This window comes from Ambystoma mexicanum, chromosome 12, assembly GCF_040938575.1.
Source record: "Ambystoma mexicanum isolate Mex_15411 chromosome 12, UKY_AmexF1_1, whole genome shotgun sequence".
Taxonomy (NCBI): domain Eukaryota; kingdom Metazoa; phylum Chordata; class Amphibia; order Caudata; family Ambystomatidae; genus Ambystoma; species Ambystoma mexicanum.
In genome coordinates this window covers 1,178,067,499-1,178,088,492 of record NC_090936.1, presented here as the reverse complement: position 1 = coordinate 1,178,088,492, position 20,994 = coordinate 1,178,067,499, and the positions used below count along the sequence as shown (strand labels likewise).

At 45.7% G+C, this 20,994-nt stretch overlaps 1 protein-coding gene across 1 annotated transcript in view; it reads left to right on the top strand.

Moving 5' to 3' along the window:
* CCDC38 (coiled-coil domain containing 38) overlaps positions 1-20,994 on the top strand; it is a 1,810,821-nt gene that overhangs the window by 667,369 nt on the left and 1,122,458 nt on the right. The window contains exon 4 of the mRNA XM_069629826.1: positions 4,217-4,288. Coding sequence (XP_069485927.1) covers positions 4,217-4,288 — 72 coding nt within the window. The remainder of the gene's footprint in view (positions 1-4,216; positions 4,289-20,994) is intronic.

Sequence of the window (20,994 nt, the reverse complement as noted above, 5' to 3'; positions counted from 1 at the left end):
TAGGCCCAGCAGGCACGGGACCCACGTCTGGGCATACCCGTCCCACTCGGGGTGACATAGCAAAAACAAAGAGGTGATGGCTGGAAGGTTTAGAATTAATCTTAACCACTGGCAATGCTCTGGGCAACCCTCCAGACCACCGTTCTTCGCCTGCCAAGCCATTACAGAAGGGAAAGACCAGATGCAAATCAGGCTTGGCCCCACCCCAAAAGGGGCAGTCCAGCCCGAGCTGCTAGGCCACATCCCTTCTGCACGAGACCACAAGCATCTCCAAACATGTTTCGCCCTTGTTGGGGCTCATCAGTGAGGAGTAGCTTGGGTCTCTAGGCCCAGCAGGCACGGGACCCACGTCTGGGCATACCCGTCCCACTCGGGGTGACATAGAAAAAACAAAGAGGTGATGGCTGGAAGGTTTAGAATTAATCTTAACCACTGGCAATGCTCTGGGCAACCCTCCAGACCACCGTTCTTCGCCTGCCAAGCCATTACAGAAGGGAAAGACCATATGCAAATCAGGCTTGGCCCCACCCCAAAAGGGGCAGTCCAGCCCGAGCTGCTAGGCCACATCCCTTCTGCAGCGGCAGACTGAGAGTGAGAGAATGCCCAAGGAGAATGCTGAAAGCCTGGTCTAATGAGCAGCGGAGCAACATCGGCTGGGACAGAGTCATAGAGATCGTCCCGCTTGGTGGCGTGACCATGAGGAAGCCTTGGTTGGCCCGGGGTCCACTAAACCAAGCCAAGATCAGTTGAACCTGGAGGAACGAAACCTCCCATCTGCCGACATGTGTAGAGGCTGCTGAATTCAACAGATGCTGAGAGCGAGTTAGCGATAGACCTGAGATAAAAGATAGTGAGAGAAGTCGTAGCCGCCATGTCCCAACGTTAAGCCCTGTGAACCGGCCCAGCTCAAGAGATGGTATCCGGGCTGTTCAGAAAATGGGGAGGCAACTCGGACTGAACGAACTGTATGAAACGAGTTATAATACCTGTTATGGGAATCTGAAAAAGCCAAATTATTGACTGGAAGAAGCCACAAGAGTTGTTTGATATAAAGAGTGAAGAGGTTTGGCAATGCCTTATGAGACACATTGAGTAGAATGCCAATGACTGGAATCTGAGAAACCCGAAGTGTAGATGTTGGGCCGAGAACCTGCGAGTTGTCTGAAATAGATCGGAGGGGACCGATGGTGCTCTTTGAGAGACATTGAGAAACCAATTGAATTAAGTGGGAATACCGGTTACGGTAGCATGAGAAAGCTGCAGTGCAAGCCTTTGGAGAGGTTACAGGAATTGTATCAATTGAATTAGAAGGGCCAAGAAGACCCTATCAGAGACTGAGTGAAACTTGAAGAACCTAAAGGACATCAAATAAGAAAGAGAATATTAAATGATCACTGTCAAAAGGGGTATCAGAAAAATACAGGAAGTTTTCAAGACACTGTTGAGACCAAAACCATATCAACAGCTATAGAAGCTTATAAAAGACAGATAAAGAAACTTGAAGAACTTTCTTTATTGACTTTTGAACATTTGTCTGAACTATCAAGAACTTGGTTTTTGGTGGAATAACCCTAAGAAGAAGCCCAGTGTAGCTAAAGGGAAGTTACCTGAAAGTTAGCTGAAAATTCTGGTTTTGTTTAGCTGTTAGTTATAGTGGTAGGGCTAGTTAGAAGTAGGTTTTGGACAGTGGACATTTTTGTTGGACATTTTAGGATCGACAAGCACCCTTATTTAGTTTGTTTAGGTAGGGAATATGCGCTTTAGCAATAGGGAAAGCTAGGTATTTTTACATTGTTTAATACAACTGTTAAATTGTCCTCTATGTCGGACTCCTTCTTCCGGTTTGCCACAGTACCTAACGAGGAGGCGGTAGTGCAGTTGAAATGGAGAGGGGAAGCGGAGAATCTCTATTAGTGGGGGGAACAAAGCAGGAGAAGATCAGGGAGAGAAATGATTAGCAGGATAAGGTGATTGTGAGAAAACGCAAGGGGAGGGCTGGAGCAGCAGCTAGAGGAACAAGCCCAAGGGAAAGCTTCTAGGAGGTGCAGTAGAAGGACAAGGAAAGAGAAAAGGAGGGAAGGAATAAGAGAATGTCCCCCAGATGCAAGGTTGTGGCCGGACATTGATGAGAAGAGATTTTGCATTACGAGTCTGTGCCCCCAATCTCACTCAAGGACCCTGAGTGAGAGAGGTGGTGAGAGGCCTAGAGGAGCCCCTTTAAAGACCTTTAGGTGTCCTCTTGTTGCCTATAGCGCTGGAACTTATTCTGATTCTAGCTCCCACATGCGGCTGACTCCATTGCAGACTTGAGATCCAGAAGGATTCCCCACAATGAGCTAAAATGTACAAGACATCACCAGAGAGATTAGCAGAGACAGAGACATTGCTTATCGACTGAAACTGCAAGGAATGTAAGGGGCAATGTCTTGGAATCCTTTGTTTTGTTTGTGACACTGAGCTCCTACCCCACATTTGATTCTGTTTTATTGAAGCTGCTGGGAAGGACCAAGACTCAGTCCTAACAAAAAGTGAAAGAACGTTTGCTTTGGACCTTTTCAAATCTTCTCGAGAGACCCTCACGCTTACTTAGGCCATGAGGATCCTGATCATAATTGAGTTATATTTCTGCACATTTTGATGCTAAGGAAATTGATTTGCTTTACGCTTGACAGAACCCCCAAGAAAGAGCTGTTGGGAAACACTATCTACGTTTGGCTTATGTTTGATCCTTCGCTGACACTACATCACAGGGTGGAGTGATATTCTTCTAGGTGTTGTGGTGCTGGCTATATGGAAAGTATATGTCTTTAGGGTTTATAGTGAATAAGTCAAATTCAAAAAAGTCGAATGCAAAAATGTCGAAAAAAAGAAAATTCAAATGTTTTTTTAAAAAAAATGTTTTGAAGGAGGGGGTTCCCCTTTAGCCCCCCATTTATGTTTACTAGCTAAAGCCAAAAAAAACATACAAATTAAAAAAAACACATTTGAGTCGTTTTTTCGACATTTTTTTTATTTTGACATTTTTGGATTCACTTTTTGCATTCGACATTATAACTGGCTACCTGTCTTTAGCACTTAGTACATGTTTTTCAGTCACATCTGGGTCAACACAAACAATGTAGTGTGTGCATCTCTATTGTAGTATTAATGTATCTATCTGCACTGGGTGCACACAGTGTTGGTAGTATAATACAGTGATGTCATCTAGAATGTTATGGGACCTGAGGGTTGCAAGAGCTACAGTTGATAACACAGGATGGGAGAACCTTACTGAAAGGATGTCATCTATTTAGCTCCCTGCCTTTCTAATCAACTAGCCCTGTAACTTATAAATAAACGTACTCCTTTTATATACTCAAGTCTCTAGTGCTTACCTGATTTCTGATGACTTCTCACCATCCTCCAATACTACATCTATAAACTGAATAATTAAGCAATTATGGTGCATTCCAATGATTATTACTGGGTGGTAATGGCATTTGACCAAAGTTAATAGCCCTGAGTGAAGCGAAGGACTTTAACAAGGGCCGAGTCACGCTAAGACCCGAGAAGGAGGCATTACTACCGTTAGCGCCCTGGAGCAAAGCCCCTAGGTGCGAAGGAGATTAGAATGTTTAAAAAATGGGCTATATCAAGTGTGTGAGGCAGCAGAGTTTAGAAGAAATGGTCTCCATGGATATGGAATGTAGGGCTCCCAACAAAGCCCTTCTTCCATTACCATGGCCCAGTGTGTGGAGAGCCAGCACACACAAGAGTCCGCAGATACAAGCGCAGGCCCTAGGGACAGCTTTGAGGGAAAGGTGAAGTTAAGTTAATGCAGAGGGACAGGGCTGAGGGCGGGGAATGGGTGCGGGTGTACGGTTTAAGTCCCAACAGTGCACCCTGGGGGAGGCAGCATGGAACGCAGGCTTAAATCAGTAGATAATGCCTTTGTTCCTGAGCCGCTGAGAGGCTGCCTCATATTCCATATGAGATATTTTCAGGCAAGAAAAAAGTTCAAGTGTTTGTTTTTAGAATTCGATACATAGCAATCTATATATCTGTTTAATATACGATAGTCTAATATCTAAGTTCATGTCTTTGTCTGTATCTTGATAGGTTTGCCAATAAAATAGGATTATAATACATTAATTGTGGGTACAGTAAAATGCCATATGCAGGGAGTTAGGGAAAATGTATATGAATTTCTAACATGTTTCTCTTTTCTTTTATATAGGCGCCGCTGAAACAAGTGCTCCTATTGAGGCACCTCCTTTTCCGATTCCTGAAGAACCTAAAGTGGATACAGGTAGAACCAGCATTGGCAATGCCAACAGTTTGGGCTTTTGTGTAGTCACCCAATAATAACCCCACCCTCTCTGCCAGGACTTATTCTCGTTCTTTCTTAGATCCTAAATATATCACCTAAGGCTTGCAACCCTGGGGTCCTTTTTGACAACCTAAAACTACATGATCACTGTCACCACAACCACGATAAACGTTTGAAACATCAGGAAGGTCGTCCTGTAACTCACCCTCAACTAAACCTCCAATCTTAGAATGCTCTACCACTCTAGCTTAACGAAAAGAAGGGGATTTTTTTTATTGTGCATTTGTAAGGTGCTTATACATCAAGTACATTGTGTTTCAAAGCGCCCAGAGGGCCACAGGGAGGGGACATGGGAATGAAGCACAAATACAACAATGAAAGTTAGAGGCGGACCTACTCGGCCTTGTGAGTATTCAGAACGTGCAAGTGTAGAGAGAGAGAAGGGATGAGGGAGTGGGGGGGTAAGTGCTCGGTCGATCAAAGGGGAAGTGCTAGGGAGTGAACAGCTGTAAGTGCCTAGGTGGAGCGGACAGCCACCAATAAATAAGTGCAGGCCTGTGGTGATATAGGCCAGTGGGTGCCAAGGCAAAGTGCTGGGACGGGTGGCGACTGTAGGCGTTTCGGTGTGGAAGGCCAGGACCTGCGAGGACACATAAGGGCCCTGGTCACCTATCTCAGCAACTGTGGGATTTAACAGAGGAGGGCAGAAGGGAAGGAGGAGGTGAAAAGGAAAGTCTTGAGGAGCATCCGGAATTTGAGGAGATCCGGCTCAAGACGAAGAGGAAGGAGGGAGCCTGCTGAGGAAAGAGATCGGCCACCAACTCACTGTTTAACAAATGACTTAACCCACACAGAGCTGGTGCCAGAGGAACGTAAAGCTCTGGAGGGAGAGTATTTAGTGAGAGCAAGTTGTAGATAGCATGGTCCCCGGCCCCAGACAGCCTTGTGGATGATGCAGGGGGATTTGAATTTAATCCTTGCTGCAACCGGGAGCCAGTGGAGAGTTTGGGTTTTTAGGGCTGGAGAGATGCAGTCTGTTGGCTTGAGGCCAAGGATAAATCTTGCAGCCCTATTCTGGATTAGCTGGCGGGGTCGTAGAGAAGAAGAGGGTAGATTAAGGAAAAGGCTATTGCAGTAGTCTAGCCTAGAGAGAACCAGAGCGTTAGAGACATCGGGCCTCATTACGCGGTAGGAGGTAGCCATGGTGCTATTAGCACCATGGCTACCCCCTTACCGCATACCGGGTCCGGGTTCTCAGAATGGGTGCTTACCGGGTCATTCCAACCTTGGAGGACCCGCTAAATCCCCATTCTGAGAACCATTCCCCATTCCCATTTGAGCTCCCATAGGGCTCAATGGGAATGGGGAAGTAGCTAATAAAGGTACCGCAATTTGCGGTACCGTTGTTAGCTCTGAAGTCCCTTAGCGGGTCCTGTCCTCAACACCTGGTCAGACCAGGCGTTAAGGAAGGAAACCGCTAAGGGACCTTGGAATATGGAGGTAAAGGATTACCGGCACCCTTACCAGTGCCGGTAATCCCTTACCTTCTACCTCGTAGTGAGGCCCATTGAGCCTCTGGGGGAAAGTTAGGAATGGAAGAATTCCTTTGAGAAGGTGGAGTTGAAAGTGGGACTTCTTGGTAAGGTCCTGAATGTGAGGGATGAAGGAAAGAGAGGAGTCGAAGATGACTCCAAGGATTCTAGTTTCAGGTGAAGGCGAGCCCATAGAAGATGGCCAGAGTGCGGGACAGAAAGAGCGAGCAGGACTCCCAATAGGAACGTTCTCAGTCTTGCTGGCGTTGAGGCAGAGATCATTGGAAGTACACCAGGACTGAATGGCAGATTTGCAGTCAGGAATGATGGAGGGAGTAAGAGAAGGATAAGCAGGAAGTGTGAAGAAGAGTTATGTGACATCTGCATAACACTGGACTTTTGGGGAGAAGGTGGAAATGAGATGTGCAAGCAGAGCAAGGTAGTTGTTAAAGAGCCTTGGGGAACACCAGAGGTGGAGAAAAAGGTGGGAGAGAAGAAAGAGCCCAGAATGACCTGCGACGGACGGTCACTGAGGAAGGAGGTCAGCCAGTCCGATCGAAGTGGCCCCCTCGAGATTTTTAGCAACTTTGCGATCGGACGCTTGTATTGGGATGAGCAGGGATTAACCCATTCAATATATGGAAGCTTGTTTTTCACATTGTGTGACAGGGGCATTCACATGATTCCAAGACAAACTATTAGCCCTTATTTGAAAAAGGTCCTTGGAGGACCGAAACACGTGTCATCTTTTTTAAGGGCATTTCTTTTGAATAATAAACTTTTTTCTGCAAAGATTTGGCGCAGTCTCTTTCCGGGTTACCCATACCTCACATTATGTTAGTACTAGATTCCTTACCAACATTTGTGAAGCCAGTGTTTTACCCCTGCTGTTACTAGTACGTATTTGTCACTGATTGTTATAAAATACGAATGGCTTATTGTAAGTGCCCATAATGTCAGAATCTACTTAAACCTGTAGATATAGATATAATGGAGTAAACTGAAGATCCTTTAAGAAAAAGCAGAGGTGCTGTCTAAAGCCTTCCCATAGAAAGTGCTCCCTCCATCTCACGGCGGAACGGTGCGCAAACAAATGCCCGGAGAGCTGTAGTAACAAGAAACCCAGTGTTTATGGGGCCCGCCTTGACAGCCATGCTGCTCAGAGCCCAAGGGTTCGGATCCCTGCATTTAGGACATTACCGTAATTTATCCTGCACTGGTACACTTTCCTTTTCATGATGGGATAGCTATTGTGTTTGTCTGTACTGCATTCTTTTCATTTGGCGAATGCCCCTTCATTTGATTGGGAACAAGTAAATGAGAGAAATTAAGTGCCTCCCATAGTTCAGATGCAAAGATTAAACTGCAGAGCTGCCACTATTATGTGTTATCATCCATCTCTATTAATCTGAGAATAACCTGGATGATAAACACATGTAATCTTTTCCTGCTAATGTTCAAGACGTGTGATCTGCTGCTTCTCGGTGCAGTGGGGGTGGGGCGGCAAGTTTTACTTTGCAGTGAATACTAGTACATATTTTGGGTGGGTGGGGTTATTCCACATTAAACACAAAGCTAATTGCATATTAACATTTCAAGCGATTCCATCTTCTAGCAGATATGCGGCTGCGTCCACTACCATTATTTATTTATTTATTTATCTGTTTCTAACGTGCCAAAGCCCACAGGCATCAGGGCACGGGGCTAAATTAAAAAAAGAGTAATTTTCAGGTTTTTTTTTTTTAAAGTGAGAAGATTTCTTTCGCATCTTAGATCTGTAGCGTGTTTGTTCCATGTAATAGCTGCTCTCATGGGGAAGGAACTGTCTTTCCCATTAACTCTACGAGATTTGTGGCGTTGTAGACGCATAGTATCTTTCGATCTAGTATTCCGAATTGGTGTTTGGATCTTAATGCATGTTTTAAGATAGCCAGGTGCATCACCAAATAAACATTTGTGTGTCAGAACATTGATTTTGAATTCTATTATAGTTTGCACAGGAATCCAATGGAGGTCTCTCCTGTGTTGTGAGATGTGCTTGTAGGTGCCTTTCCCCGGCTTACTACGTGTGAGAGAAAATAAAATAGCCGACACAACCCCTTGTCGGGAAAAGAGGCACTGAGACCCGGCTGCAAGAGTTCAAAGGATGGTTTATTTCTCCAGCTAGGAAATAACCCAAAAACCCTTCCTCTCCTCATTACATCACACTTATATTTATATTAATTAAAGTAACTCTAACAAAAAATGCTAAATGGACCCGATTGGCCAGGCGGTATGGTGCTGTAGGTGTGGGTGGCATCTCTTCCTCCTGGTTGGCTGAGTGGCTGACGAAATGACGGACGTCAAACATCTTGTGCTCCACGCAGGTCAGGGTCCGGTCACTGTGGTCACTACCTAAGCTGCTATGTTACACACTAAATAACAAATTATTTAAAACATTTTATGCTACTTGTCACATTTCTACATAAGTCACACACAATGATTATTGTCAGTAAAATTGGGTCATTCGTGGCTTTAATTGGAGGCCTTGACCTTGTTGTGCATGTAGAAGAATCAGGCTGTGTTTCGCATATTTTCCTAGGTTTCAAACCTATTAGTACAAATAAAAACATATATAGTAGTAAAAAATGCTTAAGGTTAGTAAGGAGTGTATTGGGTGGGTTTCGCAGCACAGGCGAGGGTCTGGCACTTGAAAGAAATACCTTACAGGGGGTGCAGGGTCAGGATGGCAATAAATTGTTCTAATGGGGGTGGGTGGCTTGCACGTTTATGAAGACGAATCGAGCAGAAAGTGTTTAGCTCATCCTGGTTCACATGCCGGTTCTCAGGCGAACAGTGATCTCAGAGGAAGAAAACTGTAGCATATTGATTGTTGTAACTTTCTCCAGCTTCAGCGTGAGAATGGAAGCGCAGAGCTTTCCTTTGCAGGGGGAGTGCAAGGGTGGGGGCCAGCCAGCTGCCTGCGCGTCTCGTGTGTGTGTGTGTCTCTGTCCTTGACTGCTGCGTTGGAAGGGGAGCTGAGCATTGCTGTACTATCGCAGTAAGGCCTGTTTACCCAAGATGGAGTCGAAACGGGGCACAAAAGATGGATGCCCCGTGTCCTGCTCAGTAGTCCCATCTATGCAGCAGTCAACCGTGGTTAACTTTACATAAGGGCAAGGGGCAATCCCACTACCGGAGGCACGTGGTCCAAGCTCTGTACTGAGGAGCGTACGAACCGAGGGGGCCTGGAGACCCCTTGCTCCCATACACTCCCCCCTTTCGTTACATCTAAAGTAACAAACTACTTATCTCGTTCTTTCCGTTCTCCCTTCGGTAGCGCTCAGCTTCAGCCACAGCCTCGTCCCAGGCAGGTGTACCCTTTATTGGCATCCATGCTTTACACACACTTCTTAAGCTGTTACCTCTTCTTGCGTATTCTTCTGGGGTGACCATTAAGTATATTCCACCATCCCCATCTAAATCTATCCAAACCTCGTTATACCACAGCATGTTCTTTGGTTCTTTAATGGTGTGTAATGTAGATTATCGACCACGTCCCCGTACTGCCTATAGATGGCAGTCATCCTATACTGCGGTGTGGTGTATTCTCCAGTTTGTACTTGGGCATCTATCATGGTAGCCACCGTTGTCTGTCGGCCCACTGTTACCATCATCATTGCTGAATTAGGCATATTATTTTCACAGCATCTTAGTCCCAATTGGCACACACAGAATATTAGGAGAAGAAAGACAATAAAGGGAATGAGTATCTAAGCTGCCATGTTCACCCATGATGGTATCCAGCTGAACAGATTGTCGAACCACGTGTCGTTATCTGCACCACCTTCAGCTCTCATTCTTTCTCCTAAATTATGCACTGCTGTTATCACGTGTGACAGTGTCCCGTTATCAGCATCTGAAGTTGGTACGAACGTGCAACACGCCCCCCAATTTTTTTGCAAACACCACCGTCCTTCGCCGTGATAAGATCTAAGACATATCTGTTCTGCATCGTCATCAGGCGTAGTGCACGGAGCTCTATTTTTATGATGTTGAATCCTTCTTCAGTGTCGTTGGCCAGCTGGATGAGCTCCCAGCGTGTTATCTGCAGCCATTTCGCATTTGCCCTTGCTTGAACGCCTGGTGCTAGAAATGATGCAAAGAATGTTTCTGCAGATGAGAAAAGCTTGTACTGCTGTGGGATTTCAGCAAGGAGTTCTGACGATTTCGATGAAATATAATTGGATCTTTTGCTGCGTGACAACTTGGTTTTCAAAGTTTCTTCTGACAATAGTTCATATGCTGGGGGCTCTGTGATTGTCTCATCGGGCGCTGTCGATGGTTCAGCCGATTGCCCTGCTGCCGATGTGTCAGCCGATTGGCCTGCTGTCGATGTGTTAGCCGAAGGCCTTGCTGTAAACTGGACGTGGCTCTCTGGTATCACCATTAGTGCTGAGTGAAGTGTGGCTAGGGCACAAGTGCCCCTCCAGGAGGCTGGGAGATGCAGGTAAGCTTGTTTGCCACAGATCCAGTATATGTCCATTAATGCGGCAGTGCCTTTTTTCATATCTGGCATTATTAAAGTCTTATTGCACTGCTGCACGGTTCCAATTTTCACCTTCCCTTCTCCATGGAAGCAAAGTTCGTGCGGTATTTCCTTTTGAATCTTTATGGGTCTCTCCAGGGGTGTGACCCATGTCAGCTTGGTGATATGCTGTGACCAGATGGGGATGCACGTTTCTTTTGCCCACTCGTATGTTTCCTCTGGCAGCCCTCGAAGCCCTTCAGCTTTACATTTAATCATTTCATCATGCCTCTTGTCGTCTGCATACCTTGTTCCTTTTATAATGAAAAATGGCTCTTGCAGGCAGATTACTCCTTGTCGTCTGCTGGTGCAAGTTTGTTCGTTTTCCAATTTTTCCATAGTGACTGTGTGTGCTTGAAATGTCTTTTTATTCTACACAGCATCAGATGAAACAAACATTGGGCCTCAGACAAGGGTACTTCCTGTGGGATTAACATTTTTGGGGTTCCAGTTGCATGAGGAATAAGTGAGCACAGGTAACAACTTTCATTACTTGCTTGCTTTGCTGCGGTGCTCATGTCTGAATACCATTTGTTTGATTGGTCAGGGTGTCGGGGATCCTCTATTTCATCTAGCCCCAGGTTATGATAAATATTGTATCTGTTTTTTCCCACCCCCCTTTTTCTCCTCCTTGTGTTTTTTAATTGGGTACCAACTTGTGGATATTTCAGCGGGAATATCTTAGACCATGCATCATCTATGTTGTTCATGGTGAAGTGTGTATTTAGTAGTGGTTTTTGGTGCAGTGTGTGTACGCATGCTTGTATTTCTGGGGTTAGTCAACCAATAGTAATCATCATTTACATTCCATCCAAGCTCTATTTGCTTGGCCATAGTATTACTCAACAATGGAATAGCAGTTTTGGTTACATGCAATTGTTCAAAGGGTGACGTTATATGTTTACTATTAGATTCAATGTTATAAATGTCCTTCAAAATAGTCGTTGCTTCAGTCCATATTAGTTTAGACCCTGGTTTTGTCATATCAGTTCCACTTCCCCCTTTATTCATTTCATTTGCCACATATAAAACAACATTATAGCAAATAAAATAAAACATCATTATTGCAAATAGTATGGCAGCATATTTTATAACACATTCTACATTGCTCAGTCTACTGCCCTATTTCTATCTAACATTTCAGCCTGCTCAGCCGTTTCGTCGCATTGGCTCATGTTGAACCTATGTGGGCGAGACAAATTTGTTAAGTCATCATGAAAAGAAACATATTTGCAATTGTTCATTCTTTTTCATTTCTTTACTCAGTTAGGCATTTAACAGTTCCTTTTCCTTTTATCATGGAAATAATGAGGAAAAATAGAAAAGACAACACGATTTATATGAGAAGAAAAGAAAGAGAGAGAGAGAGAGAGAGACAAAATATGTAAAAACCTTTTGCTTTTTCCCTATACTTTCCCTGTCTAAGTTGCAGTTTTCATTATATCAAACTGTGTCAGCGATGGCATCCACACAGTCGGTTTCCTTTTGGGGAAGTGCAACACTGTGCGCCCTTCTCACATCTGAGAGGTGCACCCAGTATTTTAACCCTTTAACTTTAACTGCAGTTGGGGTGCTGTACACCACTGTGTATGGACCGTGAAATCTTGGTGAATTCCACCTTCTTACAAAATTTCTGACATAAATATGCTCCCCTGGCATTAAAGGCCCCTCCGGGCTTTCTGCTGACGGCATGGAGGTGTCTGTTTCTACATCTTCAGTAAATGGTGAAACAATTTGTTTTGCTATGCTGCGTACCGCGCGCGTTAGCTGTGTTAGGTATTCCTTAAACTCTTCTCCCAGCACTGTGGCAGCCCTGTGCGCATCAGACGCCCTTCTAACAGGGAGAGCGGCGTGTGCATTCTTCTTCCCGTCACGATTTCGTGCGGGCCTAAATGGTGATCCTTGCATGGTTGATTTCTGAGTTGGAACAGTGCTAGGGGCAGACAATATACCCAATTTTTTTTCAACGTGCTGCACAATTTCGATAAATTGCTTTTGAGCAGCCCGTTGATCCTCTCCACAACTCCATTGGCCATTGGATGATAAATCGAACATAGTTTATGTTTCACCCCCAGAAGGGAGGTTACTTCCTTGAAGAGGTCATTCACAAAGTGCGTGCCATTATCTGAACGGATCATGTCACAGATTCCCCATCACGAGAATACTTCTCGCACAAGGAACTTGGCAGCACATTTTGCATCAGGATGGGGACAGGGGCCCACTTCTACCCACCGTGAAAAGGGCATACCACCACAATCAAGTATCTTGCTCCATTACATCTTTCTCCCATATCGGCGTAGTCGATATGTAGTTCTCTAAATGGACCTGTAGGGCGTGGCAAAGTGCCATGCAGAGTTCGTAATGTCATTCCCGAATTGTAAGTTTGGCATGTAGTACATTCAATCATAAATTTAGACAAGTATCCGTGCAGATTAGGAACAAACCAATCCTCTTGAATATCTGAGGCAATGTGTTGTTTTGCAACGTGAGCTGGGAAATGCAGTTGTTGGAATGCTACTTCTAATAATTCTACAGGCATCACTATCTTGCCTGTCGTTTCCTGTCTCCAAATGAGATCTGTGGCTGATTGCTTACACCCTCGTTTGCCCTACAACTCCTGCTCTTCCGGTGGGGCCCTTCTCTGGAGTTCTATCAATTGTGCTATAGGCGTGTTACTGTATGCTTCTGCTGGTTGTTCTGCTGTGGTTGTTTTTACAATGTACTCTGATGTTGGTGTCTTATTAAAGTACGAGGCTTCCTTCGCTGCTGCGTCGGTTGCCGCGTTCCCCAATGAGACGGCGTCTGTGTTATTGGTATGGGCTTGGCATTTAACCACCGCTACTACCGATGGCTCTGCCAGAGCTTCTATTAGTTCATTTAGCAACGTGGCATGTTGTACGGGGGACCCGTCTGCTCTTCTGAACCATCTCCTTTGCCAACGTGATAGCCCTAAGTGAACTGTGGTGGTGACATAAGCTGAGTCTGAATATATTGTCACGCTACAATCTTTGGCTGTGTGTAACGCGCTGATTAGTGCGGTCAGTTCAGCAGCTTGTGCAGAGTAGTGTGAGGGGAGGCGCTTTTGAACAATCACTTTGTATGTGTCTTCTTCCATGTGCACTACTGCCATCCCCACATGTTTCTCTCCTGTCTCTGAATTTATGGATGCTGACCCGTCTATGAAATAAATTTATCCTTCTGTAAGGGCATTTTCTCTTGCTTTGGGAATGCCATCGCCCTTTCCCTCATACGTGCTACAATCGTGTTCCTATAAATCCTCAGTTGTGCATGGCTCTGTAATGAATGTGGCTGGGTTCACTGTCTTGCATCTGACCACATGTACATTTGGACTTGATATTATTATTTCATAAGCAGAGGCTCTCTGTGTTGTGAGAGTAGATTTTGATCTTTCCAAGATAGCAAATAACGAGTGTTCCGCATATTGCGTCACTGAACATCCCATTACGATCGTGGCACTTTTCTCAATGGCGAAGGCCGCTGCAGCGAGGGCCTGTTCGCAAGCAAAATGTCCCCGCATTACTGGGTCTAATATTCCACTGTAGTACGCTAATGGTTTGTGGCCTAGCGATGTCTTTTGTGTCAATACTGCTGTCATTAATGTTCCATTGCTGTGTGAAAACAGGAAAAATTCCCTTTCGTAATCTGGATTTGCAAGGACTGGGGCATCTGAAATAAGGTCTTTTAACCGAGAGAATTGGGCAATTGTCTCCTGTGTCCATCTTATTGGGGCTCTGTTCTTTTGTGCTTCTTTCAGTGCTTGTAGCATTGGCCGTGTGTATGCTGCCTAATCGAGGATCCATGCTCGGCAATAGTTACATATGCCAAGAAATTTCTGCATGTCCTTCACTGTTTTTGGTATGATAATGTGTCGAATGGCAGCAGCTCTGTCTGGTAGTATTCTTTTTCGGTCTTTAGATATTTGCTGGCCAAGATACACAACGTCTGCAAGGCAGTATTGTAACTTTCCTTTGTCCACCTTGTATCCCTTGGCAGCCAATACATTATCAGTGTTATCGAGTCTTCTCTGCACTCTTCTTCTGTTTTGCTGCAGACGAGTAAATCGTCTACGTACTGTATAATGGTGCTCCCTACATCTATGTTGCCAATGTCTTCTCGTAGTACTCTGTTAAAAATGCTTGGGCACTCGCAATACCCCTGTGGGAGTCTGCGATGTTCATATCTGCTGTTTTCTAATGTAAAAGTTGTAAGGTACTGCGACTCTGGTGCGAGTGGCACAGAGAAAAAGGCATTTTTCAGATCAATGACAGTGAAGCAAGTTGCCTCTTTTGGTATACTGCACAATATTGATGCCGGGTTAGGCACTAAAGGGAACTCTTTTTGGATGACGTCATTGAGTGGGCGGAGGTCCTGGACCATTCTCCACGCCCCTCCTTTCGCTTTCTTAATCGGAAAAATCGATGTGTTGCATGGGGAAGTTGATGGCACTAAAATACCTTGGCTTAGGAGTGCATTCACTGTTTCTCTAAAACCTTCCTCTGCTTCTTTGGATATTGGGTATTGTTTCACTCTGGGTGGGAGGGCACCTGGTTTCAGTTTTATCTTTATGGGAGTTACCTCGTGCAGCAATCCCAATCGTGTGGCCCTGTAGTCCAAATTTCAGGTGTTACCCTGGCCATGTCTTCTTCAAATATGGTCGGTGGGGCCTTTATGTTAGCCATGAGTGGGTTGTGTATTTCTCTGTATTGAATCATAATGTCACATGGTATGCTTATTTCCATTATTATTTCTCCATCCCCTTCGTAATCAGTAAACAATTCTTCATCAGTTACATCTTTTAGCATTAGGTTTGGCTCTATGCATAGCACACTTCTCCACTTGCGTCCCTGCGTGTCCAGGCCTATGACCACAATGCGTTTGTTGGAAACTTGAACTGCCTCAATGTCTATAGATATAATTGTGCCTGGCACTACATCTGTTGGTGTGATTGGGCGGAATATTAAGTCTGATGGTATTCTCCACTCTTTTTGTGTTATTTAAGGCACTACTCGGGCTAATACCTGTATTCCATAGACGAACATGTCCATGTCAATGGGAATCCCTCTTACTGCAACTTCCTTTGTAATCGTGCTTATTATCAAGAGTGCTCGTACAGGGCATACCCCTGGCGTCGAGCACACTATTCCTCTTTCAGTAAAGGCTATGGTCATGTTTAACTTACTGAGCAAGTCTCGTCCCATCAAATTGATTGGTGCGTCTTCGTAATACAATAAGGGTGCGCGCACTGTTTTTCCCCCTACTGTTACATCAAGATCTTTTGTTTAAGGAACTTTTTAAATAGCCCGAGAGAACCCCTGCGTCTCCAAATTTCTTCCCGAGAGCTGAAACCGCCCTTCTGTGAGGCATGATTCTTCTGCTCCAGAGTCTAGCACAAAGATAAACTGCTTGTTTCCTATCTCTGCCGCCACTAGTGGTTCCTCATTTGCACTTTGTGTGGTGGATAGGACTGGACACGCAAGTGCTCCCTGTGGGCTGTCCTAGTCTTGGTATTTTTGCTGACCTGGCACTGAAAACACTTTGTCACCCACGACCGTTACGCCACGGTATGGTGCAGGGGCACCGTTTGCGGCCACTGCAAAAGGGTTATTGTTTATGTTCCCTACTGGGTTTTGTCTCGCCATGGGCTGTAGTGCGTTTTGCTGTTGTGGTTGCTGCTGCTGTTGCTGCTGTTGTGGGGCTGGCTGTCTTTGTTGCATGTGGGGGTCATAGCAGTATTGATCCTGTTGTCCCCCCCTTCCCATTGGAGCTCCACAAGGGCTACCTGGGTGTGGCCAGCCCCACCCCTGTTCATTGTTCATGGGCTGCTGTTGCTGCCCTTGGAAATACCCTGATGGTCGCATTCTACAATCTCGTGAATAATGTCCCCACCTTCCACAATTCCAACACGACCCCTGTTGTCCTCCCCTTGGTCCTTGCCCACCATACCCTCTGTTTCCCATTCTTCCGTATCCTCCCCTCTGCCCGCGGTACCCACCTCTTCCTTGGGCCAGCCGGTTCTGCCACTGCGATCCTTGGCATGGCTGTTCCTCTCCGTTCCACTGTCCTTGGTCCTCTCCAACCCACTGCGCTGCTATCCCAACGGGCCTCCCTCCTGCGTTTTCCTCTCCTTCGTTTCCTCTGTCTGTGGTTACACTTGTAGTAATGGCAGCGACCTTCACTAATATCGTCTGTACTAATTTTGCTTCGTTGGCCAGCCTCTTTTGCGCGACCTCCTTTTCCTTCTCTTTGATCCTCCTCCAGTGGTGTACAATTATGCTCTGAATTTTAGGCCACCCTTTGGCTTCGATCCCAGCTATTTTGTCCAAGGCCTTCTGCACCTCTTTCGGCAACCCCTTTTTAATGATAAAATAGAATAAAGCTGTTGATTGACTCCATGCCGTGCCAGTTTTGCTTCTCCATGAGACTTGCACTCGCAAAATGAATTGCGCAGGATCCTTGTTCTCCTCCATCGTGCACTGCATCACAGCATGTAAATCTGGAACGCCGGGAAATGCACGCCGCAATGCATCCCACACTTGTGCTCGAACATTGTTAAATGGTGATCCATCGTGTCGATCACAGCTCATTGTCACTCCCGGAACCTTGCCCTTTCCCAGATTGTGTCTGCTTGGTCCCAGATTGCTGATACTAATAGACTTTTTACATCACCTATAGCTAATGGCACGCCTGCTGTGTTCTTTTCAAATACATGTATCCACTTACCTGCCCCTCCCGTTAGCGGGGGGAGGAGTTTTAACAAGTTGGTCTTGTCCATTTGGGCCCACGGAATGTAGTTTGGCTTACCTGCTCCTTTATGTATCAGTGGCATTTGTAGTTTCTGTTTCTTTCCCGTTTTGCTCATCCTCCCTTTTTTCGTTTTACTTACCAGTATGTTTCCTTTCCTCCCTGTTCGTTGTCTTAATCTACCTTGCCATAATGGTGGTGATAGTGTGTCTGGGTAATGGCTATTTGGCAGTGGGGAACCCTCCGCGGCAGCTGCCTCTTCGTATTCATCTAAATCGTCCCATATTTCTTCTATTTCTGACTCTAGCTCGTTATTATCCTCCCAGTTTTCTTTGGGTTCACTTCCTTGTCTTTCACCCTGATCTCCACTTTGTTGACTTTCCGTTGTATCTGGGCGTATAATTCTCACTGGTTTGTTATTCAATTGGAAAAGGAACTGTCCTGACTGCCACTCTTGTTCTTGTCTCTGCTGCGATGACGTCCCTTGTGATGCTATAGATTGTCCTGATACTGAGGCTGCTGGGGTTGCATTGCTTGCTGCCCCTATCGGGGGTGTGAGATCTGCCAGTGACAGCGGGGGTACCTCCCCTCCCCCTGGCAGAATTTGCCCTTTGTCACATGAAGCTCTTAATCGTGTTATTTCCATTTGTGCGTGTGCAAGCTGACGGTTCAAATCACCTGTTAAACGTGCTATGTCCACAGGAGGCACACTCGTGGGGCCGTACAGGCCTCCTTTGTCATATGGTGGAGGTTCGGGGGCTGTTGCCCCACCCTGAGCAGTGGCGGTGGGTGGTATATAGTCATTAAGGGATAGATTTGTGTTACTTTGTTTTCGGTTGTAGTTGTTGAGCATTCCCCTTTTGGTGTCCCGCCTACTTCTTCAGGGTTTTTCTGCTTTTCTGTCATTCGGCTTGTACCTACCTCTGCCGTGGGGGCAACTTCCTCAAACATCCGCCATAAATCTAACACTTCTCTCCGGTTCTGTAACTGTTTCCCTTTGTATCGCGCTAGCAAATGTGTTGATACTAGGTCCAACACTCGTTTGTCAAATGACCCTCCTTCTGGCCAAATTGGTGTAACCCCGTCTCCTTTTATCTCAGTGATCCACTGATCGTGATACTTCTGTATCCTGTCGCTATATAGTGGAAGGTGCTGGCAAATATGTGCTAGTGGTGTTACTCTCCCCATGGCAATGTTTCTTTTCCTTTCTTGTATATTTTGGTACCCTTGGATCTCTTCCCACCTCTCACTTGGTATGTCAGTTACAATGCGTGGAAATAATACGTTCTTTATCAATGCTCACAATTACCATATGTCACATTAGCTTTCTGAGAGGTGTTACCTGGTCACCTCTCACAATTTATGTCTTTGCTTTATCTTATATCAATCACAAATTACTTGTACTGAAATACTTTAGCGTGTTCAAGCAAGACATATACACAAAAGCAGACCGACAAACATATAATCATGCTTTATACACATGCACTGCCTGCGCGTTACTGTCCCTGGCTTTTCTTCTTCCCTATTCTACCTACTATTTCGCATTCACTCCCCACCTCTTTCACCTTTATTATGTCTCAAGATTTCTTACTTCCACGGAAAAAGAATATTCTAAAAACTACTATGAGCCTACACGAGACCCCTACTATTTTTCTCTTTATCTCTATTCTGCACTTGGTCGGGACAAATGCTACGCGGCGCCGCCTTCTACCCCGTACGGGCTAGGATACCACTTCTTTTCTTCTCACTTCTTACAACACCTAATGGCCACATAAAGGATAGATCAGAAAAGCCTTGCCGTCACTCACACAGACCCCACTCTTAACTACCTTCCCTTTGTTTGCTAATTCCCTTCTTCCCGTATTTCCCCTTACCTTCCTTTGGGGTCTTTGCAACCGGGACTCCACGTGTTCAGTCAGGTACTCCGAGGGTCGCCGCTCATGGCCGGACCTCGCTCAGGTCCGTCCCCCAACCAAGCCGTGGCCTGTCTTGGCGAGCAGCTTTTTCGATCGGGTATTCGTCAACCGGGAACCCTTGATCCTTTCTTCTTGGTGCGCACAGTCTGGTCAACCGCGGAGGCTATGGTTCTGCTGGGGGGCGCACTGGATCTCGTTGCCGGGCGGCGCAGGCCTCAAGGCACCTCTCTAAATCACGTCGCGGGGGTCACCAAAAACAATTTTTTTAATCGCTGCTTTAGGCACCATACACTTTTATAACCTGCACAAGTCACTTACCTTTGAAAAGGTCTGCCTGTGCTCTTTCAAAAATGTATGCTTGCCATTCCTCACCACATTGGGTTTCCTGATTTACACATGCTAAGTATGTCTGTTCAGGCCGTAAGCATAAAACTCCTGTGTACCATGGCCCAGCTTTTGGCTTGTGGTATTACTTGTTTTGTGAAACACTACAAATAATGTGTGATTTCCTAACTGCAAGCGTCGGGGGAATGTAGCTGAGCATTGTTTTTCTCAAAATTCATAGAAGCCATTGCCGTACCAGGCCAACCATGTCCACCACATACCTTTTTTCGGTCATTTTCCTGCTTTTCCCCCAAACTATGTAATTTTGCCCTACATAATTGTTGCCTTACCTGCGCAAATCACCCCTTCCTAAACTTGGACTTGTGTCTACTTTTCAGAAATGTATGCCTTTCTGTCCTCCAATTCAGCTTTCCTACCCTTTTCTTCCATTCCATCCACGCATGTCCAATTGGCAAAAATGGCATAAATCGCCTACCTCTCACAAAACGGTTGATAACCACATCAAAATAATTTCTTTTCGTTTCCACTCAACCTGTTCTCGAAAGCCAGGAAATTGGGGAATGCAGCACAGCAAACCATTTGTTCCTAGCTCTTACAAGGAAAAAGCCACAGGCTTCATTGTACATCATTTTATTGGCATTTTTTGAAAAAAACAAAAATGTTCGCTCTTTTTGGTTATTTTCTCTCACCCCCCTACAGCAACCTAGGATTCCTGGGTGGCGTTACGACCGCCTATATGTGGGAAACAAGGGGCCAAATTTGGCCAAGATACCTCATGTAACAAAAAAGTTACAAGGCATTGAATGGCGACATACCGAAATCACCAAAAAAGGCCTTTGCACTGGGGGTGGGGGGAGCCCATGGCAGTTAAAGGGTTAATGGCATTTTAGCACATAATCTTGGCTTTTTTAGGGTGGGCGTTATCCATGCCTTTTTTAATCCCAGGGACACTGGGCTTTCTAAAAAGATACATTCACAAATTTACAGATTGAGACCAGCAGGATGGGTGAACATGATTTTATGATAATCACTGAGCAGGGTTCGCGTTTGCATTTGGTAGCTTTTAGGTGTTCGACAATAATGGCCAGTTCTGGTACAGTCATGGGGACAAAGCTAAAGTGCTGAGTAAGAGAATTTTTCGCAAAGTCCGCAGGGGCCCTGACCCCCGATTACTTATTTGATCCACTTTTTTAAGGACAATGGGCCTCATTACGAATCCGGCGGTAACCTGCTGGTTTTTCCTGCTCGGTTACTGCCGGACTCGTATTACCATTCCGCCTCCGCGATTCCTGGAATTACCGGGGCATTACAACCCCGGTGACCCGGGAATTCCGGAGGCGGAATTTGGTAAATCCCCATTCCCATTGAGTCCAAAAGGACTCAATGGGAATGGGGACCATGGAAAGACCGGCACCATCTCGTGATGGTGGCCGTGTTTCCATGTCTACCTGCAGGCAGGCGGTGTTAAACCTGCCAGGTCAGACCTGGCGGGAATGACACCTCCACCTGCAGGACTTGAGATCAGGCGATCCGGAAACAACGGTGGTGGCGGGTTTACCGCCA